A 9,717-nucleotide genomic window follows, 5' to 3' on the forward strand; every position below is an offset into this window, starting at 1 on the left:
ATAGCACAGGGCACTGTACTTAGCATCTCATAACAACCTGTAATGGAAAAGAATCTGAAGAATATATATATACATATGTATTCTTTAAATATTCTTAAAACTAACATAACATTGTAAATTAACTATACTTCAGTTTTAAGAAACAAACAAAGTCAAAGGCTGAGTGCCCTCTGAGATTCCAGGGGAAAATCCATTCCTTGTCTTTTCCAGCTTCTAGAGGATGCCTACATTCTTTGGCTCCTAGCCACAGCACGTCATCATATCTCCTCCTCTGACTCTGATCTCCCTGCCTCCCTCTTATAAGGGATTTACACTGGGCCCACCTGAATCCAGGATAATCTCCCCATCGCAAGATCCTGAATTTAATCACATCAGTAAAGTCCCTCTTGGGCTTCTCTGGTGGCGCTTATGGTAAAGAATTCACCTGCAATGCAGGACACCCAGGTCTGATCCCTGGGTCAGGAAGATTTCTGGGAGAAGGGAATGGCAATCCACTCCAGTATTCTTGCCTGGGAAATCCAATGGACAGAAGTCCCTTTTACCACTTGAGGTAAAATATTCACAGATTATGGGTATTAGCAGGTGGACATCTTGGGAGGGGCATTATTCTGTTTACCTCAGGGAGGATCCAGTCAGAGAAGCTGTAGTTTTAGACAGCAGTGCCTGAGAGAGCCTCACTAAGAAGGTGATGTCTACCTAAAGGATCTGAAAGAAGGGAAGGAAGGAGCAAGGTGGATAATGGGGAATGGCATGCCAGGAACAGGAACAGCCAATGTAAAAGTTCAGAGGTCTTTCCTCAGACCTGTTTCCTTTTCCTGGAAACCCCTGCCTCTAAATGACAGGGGTCAGAAGTTGGTGCTGTCCCAGATGCCTCCTGAATCTTGCTTGTGGGGCAGAAGGGTCTGAGATCTCTAATCATCGTTGGTCTCTTGCATAATCTCTATCGCCCATGGTTCCTCAAAGGGCAGCTTGGCCTGCGGAGAGAGGCAGGAGCCTGGGTCAGAAAGGAACCAGGTCCAGCCCTCCCTGCCACCCGCAGTCCTGAGGAGTGATCACCTGGTCCCCGGCAGGGCTCTGTCTGTGCAGGGTCCGCCTGCGGTGCCACTGGCGCAGGGAGGCTCGGACCTCAGAGCTGAGGCCCTTGGGCGCGCGGGCCGTGTCAGGCTCGTAGTGGGCAATGTGGTACAGCGCCCCAAACCACGTGGTCAGGTAGTACCCAGCTATGGGCAAGAAGAGGAGGTCAGCGCAGCCATCTCAACTCCCCCGAAGCCCGCCCCCTCCCCAACCCCCGCAGGTTGCCCGCCTTCCCTCCCACTGCAGGCAGGGGGCCCAGGGCGCCCCTTGTCGGTCCCGGGGTTCTGGGGCTGGGGGCTCACCTTCTCCCCGTAGTTCGTCCGGATCCAGGAGCTCCATGAGAAACTCTACGTCCAGCTGCGTCTCCCCAATGTCTGGACTCCAGATCAGTTCCTCTGTCAGCGCTGGCAGGAATGCGTCGGCCCCCAGGGGCTCTAAGGGAGGGAAGGACAGGCTCTGGGGTTGGAGGGGACGTGCTGGCAACTTCCATCCCATCCCCAAGACTGCGAGTGCTGGCTACCCTTCCACTTTGCTTATGCAAACCACCCTCACCCCAGGTCCGCGTAGAGCTTGCCGTCTTCTCCCGCTCGACGTGTGCACAGCCGCCTGCTGCCTGGCTCCCACAACCCTCAAGTCACTCCACATACAGGTAGACTCAAGAACCCTGCTTTACCTTGGTTCTCCCCACGAGCCAGACCCTCGTAGACGTCACTGCACACCGCCAGCAGGAGCGACACCTTGCGGCGCGGGACGCAGGCCGCGTGGAGGTGCGCCAGGCGCGCATGAATGCGGCTCCGTAGGGCGGGGGCGGGGCTTCGCCTCTCACGCCCCGCCCCCTGGGCTCCCGGAGGCCCCGCCTCCGCCCGCAGGGCTACCTGTCGCCGCCGTAGTTGCCGCAGCTGTGAGGCGCGGAGCGTGCGGAGTCGCATCCACAGGGCGGGCTTCAGAGGTGCCAGCACCGCGCGGTACAAGGCCGCCTCCACTGCGGGGCCTGTAGGGGTTGAGGTGGGGTTAGGCAGGGCCGCCAGGTTGACCCATGCCACTTTCTCTCCACTGACCCACCATCACCAATCACCACCCCTCCCTAGTCTCTGTCTAGCCACTTGTGTACACGTAAGTGTGAGCACATATGGAAGAAGGATCCTGGGAATGAACAATCGCTTGGGAGAGACAATATGCACTGTCACACATGCGTGAAACGGAGCAGTGGTGAACAGAGCAGGTGTTGCTACGTGTGGGACAGGGAGCGTGAGTAGAAAAGGAAACAGATGTGCTCAGAGATGGAGAGAACGAAGTTGGATGTGAACACCGATGCAGGGCCAAGAGAAGGCAAGTGTGAACCTGTGGGGGTTTTCAGTTCCCTCTCAGCCCTCCCCCTTACCTAGATCCTCCTCCTTCTGGGGGGCCCCAGGCCCCCTGCTTTCGAAGACAGCCCTGACATCGGGATCCTTTGCTAAATGATCCTGGAGGTCAGTAAGGAGGTGCCGGACGTCCTGAAGCAGCTCTGTGGCGGGGTCCCCAGGCCTGTGGGGGCCCCCAGCATCTGAGGTGAGGCGTGCCCGGAAGCCCCGGAACTGCTTGGCCACGTAGCTGCTCCGGGCCCTGGCTAGAGCCCGGACATGCTGAGTGAGCATGTCCTCAGGTCCTTCTTCATCATCTTGGTCATCCTCCTCCTCCTTTTCCTCCTTCTCCTCCACCAGGCTGGCCAGAGCTGGCCTAAGATGGTGTTCCTCTGGGCTGAGCGGACCTTCCACCCAGGAGACACGGTGAGGGGCTGGGTTCCTGGGGGCTGATGTGAGGAGAGAGTTGGGTTCCACAGAAGAGCAGCAGCAGCTCCTTCATCCCTCAGGGGCCCCGGGCCTTCTTATCTAACCTGGACCGTGTCTCTCCGCAGTCTCTGGAGTTGTCTCTGCCAGGGTCTGCTCCATCCCGCATCCTCTGTGGGTCTCCAGGTAAAGCTTGTTCACCAGGAAGACCACCCTCCTTGAGGTGTTGAGTTGGTTGCTGTCAATCTGCAGAGGATCTGGGGGACAGCAGGAGTGAGGTGTCCAAGGGGCCAGCCTTGGAGTCTTAGTGTTCAGCCTCATTACGAGAGGAACTGGGATTCAGTTCCTGGTACCTCCTCACTCAGACCCAGGAGCTGAGCACCACCCCCCTCAACTTTTTCAGGTCCCCTTGTGCTGTGGGCTTAGTCGCCCACTTGTGTCCAACTCTTTGCAACGCCATGGACTGTAGTCTGCCAAGTTCCTCTGTCCATGGGGATTCTCTAGGCAAGAATACTGGAGTGGGTTGCCATGTCCTTCTCCAGGGGATCTTCCCAACCTAGGGAACGAACCAAGGTCTCCCGCATTGTGGGCGGATTCTTTACCATCTGAGCCACCAGGGAAGCCCCTCCAGTCCCCTTTCAGTTCGCAGTCCCCTTTATCCTCCCTCAAACCCTGTAGTTCGGTCCCCCAGGTACCATCCTCCTGCACTGAGGAGGTGGATAGGTGGACTCTTTCTCCCTTAGAGAATCATGTCTCACCTGTGTTTTGGTCTTCAGGCCCCAGGGTAGGAGGGGGCAAGAGCAATGTTCTAGGCAAAATATCCCTGAGAAAAGATAAGCAGGAGCCACAGTGTGAGTGGGGGGTCATAGGGAAGGATCCTCCTTAGCACCTTTGATGGATGACCTGTACCTGCTGGCTGATAGGAAGGCCAGGAGATGGGGCAGATCTGGCATGCAGAGCTTAGAGGATTCCAGACACACACCTGGGGTAGTGGAAGCGAAAAAAGGCAAGAAGGAATAAGTTAGAAAACTTGAGGGGTAGCAGCGTTCTTTTTTCTGGGACTCTCTCTTCCCCAATCCTGCAGTTCCCCCCAAGAACCTTCAGAACAGAAAAATTTCTAGCCGTTGCAGTCCCCTTCTTTTCCTGTGTTCTTATGCTAGCATCCCACTTATGCCACCAAATATGATTCATTCATTAGGCAACATTTATTAAGATAACTATTTATTTTCAGGCATTGGAGATACATTTGTCAAAAGGCAGATACATTCACTGCCTGCCTGTAGCTTACCTTTTAGTGGAGGGAGACGAAAATGAATGAGCAAACAAATAATGCTAAGTGTATAGTGTATTGAGTGCCAGAAATGAAATAGAGTGATTGAAAGTGACTAGGGCTATCATTAGCTGTGGTGGTCAAAGAAGATTACATTTCTATAGAGGTCGAAAGGATGGAGACTAAACTAGCCATCCAAGGAAGGGCACTCATACAGGAAAAACAAATACAAAGGCCTTGAAGTTAGGACACATTTAGCCTGCAAGAGCCTGCTCAAAAAAACAGTCTCTAGAGCAGAGAGAATGACGGGCAGTAGTGAGCAAGTGCTCACTACTTATGAGCAAGTGCTCATAGTCTTATAGGCCATGATAAGGAGTTTATTTTTTAAATATTTATTTATTTGGCCATACTGGGTCTTAGTTGCAGCCTATGGGCTCTTCATTTTGGCATGAAAACAGTTGCAGCATGCAGGATCTAGTTTCTCAACCAGGGATTGAACCCGGGCCTCCAGCATTGGGAGCATGGAGTCTCAACCACTGGACCAGCAGGGAAGTCCCATGAGGAGTTTAATGTTTATCTAAAATGTTGCAGGGCTTCCCTGGTGGCTCAGAGAGTAAAGCGTCTGCTTGCAATGTGGGAGACCTGGGTTTGATCTCTGGGTTGGGAATATCTCCTGGAGAAGGAAATGGCAACCTACTCCAGTATTCTTGCCTGGAGAATCCCATGGATGGAGGAGCCTAGTAGGCTACAGTCCACGGGGTCGCAGAGTCAGACACGACTGAGCGACTTCACTTTCTTTTTTTTTTTTTAAAGATGTTGCATGTCCTTTGCAGGGTTTAAGGCAGGAATGTATAACATCTGGTTGATGTTTGAAAATACCACTCTGGCTGCTATGTTCAGAATGGACTGCAGGAAGAAAAGGGTGGGAGCACAGAGACAAGGAATGTGGCCGCTGCAATTGTCTGGGCAAGAGGTGATGGTGGTTAGGATTAGGGTGATGGATGTAGAGAGGATTAGGAAGATTCAGGAGATATTTTACAATGAAAAATGACTGATCTTGGTGATAAATTTGTTGTAGACTAGAAACTTGAGGGTAGGCTCCTTACCTCCAGGAAGCTTCTGGATCTGGTAGGTGTTGACTTCCCCTGATGAAGGTCCTGTCTTCAACACCAGGACCTGTCCGGGATCATGTCCGATGACCAGGAAACTCTGGGGGAAGGGAGACAGAGGCCAAGTTGAAGAGGAATGCTACAGAAGTCTATTACTATTGCCTGCCTAGTGTCCATTTCCTTTATTTTGAGTCCCACACTCCAAATTTCCTTTAGAAAACTCTATTCCACTCTCTACTCTAGGTCCTGCAGGTTGGACTAACTCTCCCAAGAGCCCTAAGGGTGGGTCCGTGACCTGACCTAGCCAATAGGATTGAGTGTTCTCTGACCACTGTGGCTGGTTCAGAGATGGGCATGTGAACCAAATGCAGCCAGTGGAAATCTCCCACAGGAGCTCTTTGGAAAGAGGCCTCTTTTTACACTGGGGTTGCTAACCTGGTAAGTAAGATGTGGCCCTGTGCTTGGGCCAGCCATCTAGAATTGCTTTATCCAAATCTATTCCCTACTCCTTGCAGAACTCTAGCTTCATTCAGGGCATTAACAGGCCCAGCCATAGCAGATAGGTAGTGATCAGTGTAGGCACTGGTTCTCACCTCGGCTGCGTAATTCCCAGGAGAGCTTTTATTTTTTGGTTTGTTTGCTTTTTGGCTGCACAGCATGGCTTGTAGGATCTTAGTTCCTCCACCAGGGATCAAACCCGAGCCCTCAGCAGTGAAAGCTTGGAGTCCTAACCGCTGGACTGCCAGGGAATCCTTTCCAGGTGAACTTTTAAAAAATACTGCTACCTGGGCCTTGTCTGTATATCCTGAATCAATTGTGAAGGCTTTTGTTTTTGCTGGTAAAAGGGAAAAATGCAGCTGGTGCCTCCTTTCTTCCTTCCTCCTGCCTGGAATGCACACATGTGCTTGGGTCTGGGGCAGCCACTGGGCAACCATAAAGGAAGACTAGGAGAACTGCTGGGATGCCCTTGATGTCATTTGAGGAGCAGAACTAGAACCTTCAGCTGTCTTTCTGGTTAAGTTAGAAAGATAAAAGCCTACGTATCAAGATATTGAAGAACAAGTGTTTATTTGCATTGAAAAATATTTAGAATTTCCCAAAGTTTAAAGCAAAGCCAAGGAATTCCCTGGAGGTCCAGTGTGAGGACTCTGCACTTCCATTGCAGGGGGTCTGGTTTCAAGCCTTGGTCAGGAAATTAAGATCTCAGAAGCCGTGCAGTGTGGCAAAAAAAAAAAAAAAAAAAAAAAAAAGCCAAGAAATGGGATGAAGAGAAATATATATATTGTCTGATGTTCAAGATCCAGACATCCCTAAAATTACTTTTACTTCTGGACTTTCTGTGCTTCCCTGGTGGCTGAGATGGTAAAGAATCTGCTTATAATGCAGGAGACCCGAGTTCTATCCCAGGGAAGATCCCTTGGAGAAGGGAATGACTACCCACTCCAGTATGCTTGCCTGGAAAATCCCAAAGACAGAGGAGCCTGGCTGGTTACAGTCCATGGGGTCGCAGAGACTCGGCCATGACTGGGCGACTAACACTTTCACTTTCACTGGTCTTTTCAGTCATGTGAATCAATAAGCAGGGCTTCGGTTTGCCTGGTTTGTGTTGTGCTTGTCACTGGCAACTGGCAGGGTCCTAACCGGTTCAGGGTATCATGGGGAGGGTCAGAGAGGGCGCCTAGGGGTGAGTACTTACCCCTGGTGGCCACAGGTCCAGAAGGGCTTTCGCACTGTGGGCATCCAGCTCTGGGATCTGCCACACCCCCCATGTCCTCTGAAGGCGAAGGAGTGACTCTGGGGTCCCAAGGACCCTTAAGGGGGTCTCACCAGCTCCATTCGCCTGTGATGGGATTAGTCTGGGACAGGCAGGGACCAGGAGACCACGGGACAGAGGAAGGCAGTTGGACTTTGAGATGGGGTCAGAGGTACAAGAAGGGGAAGCCTGGGGGCAAAGGGTCAGAGATGGGGTTCTGGGTCCTGTCTAGGGGTGGGTGGGACTTGGATGGAAGGGGCTTCTGAACCCAGGGAGGCGGAGACAGCCTCAGCAACCCTCACCTCTCCTGGTCCGTGGGGCCTGCTGAGGCCTTGTCCTCTGGCTGGGCCGTCATCCTCAGCGTGCAGGAGGCCAGGGAGCCATGGTCTGGCCTCTGGCAGGGAGGCAAGTATGTCTCAAGGCTGCTCCAGCCCAGGGGTAATATTCCAAATATTTACAACCCACATGGCAGAGACCTGGACCAACCAGGATGGACTTGAGACCCCTCGCTGTGCCAGGTGTTAATTCTTCAGTTCCTGGGTGGTGGGGAGATCTGGGGATCCTAGCGGGGAGGTTGGTAGGAGGAGAGGGAGGGGGAGGTAGCGGGAAAGGAAGAGGACTCAAAATAGCAGCTATTTACCAAGTGGTAGGGTAATATTTTTTTAGGGAAGCCCAGGTGCTCAGCTGTAAAGAATCTGCCTGCCAGTGCAGAAGAGGATTTGATGCCTGGGTCACACTGATCCCCTGGAGAATGAAATGGCAACCCACTCCAGTATTCTTTTTTTTTAATTAAAAAAATATTTACTTGGCTGCACCAGGTCTTATAGGCGGCATGTAGGATCTTCAGCGTTTGCTGCAGCCTGTAGTTTCTTCAGCTGTGGCATGCAGAAGGGATGCCAGGGATCTAGTTCCCTGACAGGGGATCAAACGTGGGCCACCTGCACTGGGAGCATGCAGTCTTAGCTGCTGGTCTACCAGGGAAGTCCCCTACTCCAGTATTCTGCCCTGGGAAATTCTATGGACAGAGGAGCCTACAGTCCATAGGATCACAAAAGAGTTGGACAGGACTTAGTGACTAAGCAGCAATAACAGGATGCTATTTTATATTTTAACATCCAGGGAGGCCTTATGAAAGGGGACCAAATGAATAACAACCATTGTCAAAACCCAGGGCCTGGAAAAGGGCTCTGCCCATTGTAGACACTCTGTAAATGTGATAATATGTTTATCACATTTTACGATGTCTCTTCTTCCTCCCTTCCCTGATCACGAAGGGGCCTTCAAATATTTTCCCTCAAGGTTTTATCATGAGAGGTCAAACAGAAGAATTAAAATAGGAACTTCCCTGGTGGTCCAGTGGTTAAGAATCGGCCTTCCCATGCAGGGGGTTCAGCTTTCATCCCTGGTCGGGGAACTAAGACCCCACACGCAAGTGAAAGTGCTAGTCGCTCAGTCGTGTGGGACTCTGCGACCCCATAGACTGTCACCCGCCACAGCCTCCTCTGTCCGTGGGATTTCCCAGGCAAGAGTACTGGAGTGGGTTGCCATTCGCTTCTCCAGGGGATCGTCCCCACTCAGGGATCGAATGTGGGTCTCCCACATTGCAGGTAGACTCTTTACCTTCTGGGCCACCAGGGAAGCCCAAGATACCATGCTGCAGAGCAAGTAAGCTCATGTGCGCTACAAATACTGAGCCCAGGAGTTCTAGACCATGCTCCTCAACAAGGGAAGCCCTCAGGCCCAAACAAAGACCCAGCGCAGCCAAAATAAGCAAATTAAAAAAAAACTGAAATGATTTTACAGGGAACATTTATGTACCCACTACCTAGATTCTACTACTGGCATTTTACTCTTTCTGCTTTGTCACATCTGTCCCTGTAGCCACTGGATCCCAACTCTTAACCCAGTATAGCTTCCTATGGTGGGTTATCAGTTAAGGAGGGCATTCTAAAATATTTTCCTTGCAGCAGTCCCAGGAGCAGGAATCCTAGGTCCTTCCATCCATCCATCCATGTGCCCATACATCCAACAAATATTTACTGAAGTACAGGACCACAGTTAGGTGCCTGGGGAAAGGGCGATGGGCAGAATAGGCCCCTGCTCCCAGGGGCTTCCCTTCTTCTTGGGGTGGGTAAAGGGATGCATAATAAACAGCTAAATCAATCCATCAGCCCACTGTCCCGAAGTCCAGGGTGTTAGGAAGTGGGGGACAGAGAGCAGGTGCCCTGCCTAGGGGAGAGCAGGCAGGAAGGGTGGGGAGAGGGAGGCAGAGGCTTGCCTGGGCCCCATGAGAAGGCAGAAGGAGATGAGGGGTGCTGGGCAGGGTGTGATGGGGGCAGCTGCCTGATGCCACAGGGAGGCTGCAGGTCAGTGTAGCGGAGGGGGGTGGTGATGCCAGCTGCTCGGTCCCCTGGGGGCCCCTACCTGTTCTCCGAGGGGAGGCCTGAAGTAGCAGGAAGTGAAAGTTCCTCACGGAGAGAGAGAGGAAGCTGAGCTGGCAGGGGAAGAGGCGGGGCTGGGGGGATCTGAAAGGGACCCTCCTCCCTCTTTCTGGGGGCTCAGGCCTTGGGTGACCCGGCTTTGGAGGAAGGGACTCTGGCAGGTGCCTGGGAGTCCAGGGGTAACAGCCAGGACACAGGGCTCCCACGGCCCCGAGCCCGCTCTCGGCACCTTTCAGCACTCTTCACACTGCTTCTCATGATGGTTTCCTTAGCGGCCGGAGATCTAACCCCCTTCCTCCGGCAG

General features: G+C 52.5%; 1 protein-coding gene across 2 annotated transcripts; it reads right to left on the reverse strand.

The window, feature by feature from the left end:
• On the reverse strand, positions 155-9,486 carry RINL (Ras and Rab interactor like). Of its 2 annotated transcripts, XM_018062366.1 has the most exons (12): positions 9,397-9,486; positions 7,275-7,366; positions 6,916-7,075; positions 5,217-5,319; positions 3,750-3,822; positions 3,599-3,663; positions 2,948-3,097; positions 2,456-2,863; positions 1,748-2,065; positions 1,377-1,508; positions 1,057-1,220; positions 155-974 (listed from the first exon to the last, which is right to left on the reverse strand). In XM_018062366.1, exons 2-12 carry the CDS (start codon positions 7,325-7,327, stop codon positions 912-914), a joined length of 1,689 nt encoding a protein of 562 aa, XP_017917855.1. In that variant the 5' UTR covers positions 7,328-7,366; positions 9,397-9,486; the 3' UTR covers positions 155-911. The 2 variants fall into 2 exon arrangements, with proteins under 2 accessions (XP_017917855.1, XP_017917856.1); XM_018062367.1 differs by lacking the exon at positions 9,397-9,486 and having other exon boundaries at positions 7,275-7,477.

This window comes from Capra hircus, chromosome 18 (genome assembly GCF_001704415.2).
Source record: "Capra hircus breed San Clemente chromosome 18, ASM170441v1, whole genome shotgun sequence".
Lineage (NCBI taxonomy): Eukaryota > Metazoa > Chordata > Mammalia > Artiodactyla > Bovidae > Capra > Capra hircus.

What these genes read in the sequence shown, in the direction of transcription:
- RINL (XM_018062366.1), bottom strand. Translation starts at nt 7,327, where the DNA reads ATGACGGCCCAGCCAGAGGACAAGGCCTCAGCAGGCCCCACGGACCAG. An exon ending in GGCCCCACGGACCAGGAGAG is followed by an intron (nt 7,076 to 7,274) that starts GTGAGGGTTGCT and finishes TGCCTGTCCCAG; the next exon opens with ACTAATCCCATCACAGGCGA. An exon ending in GATCCAGAAGCTTCCTGGAG is followed by an intron (nt 3,823 to 5,216) that starts GTAAGGAGCCTA and finishes CCACTACCCCAG; the next exon opens with GTGTGTGTCTGGAATCCTCT.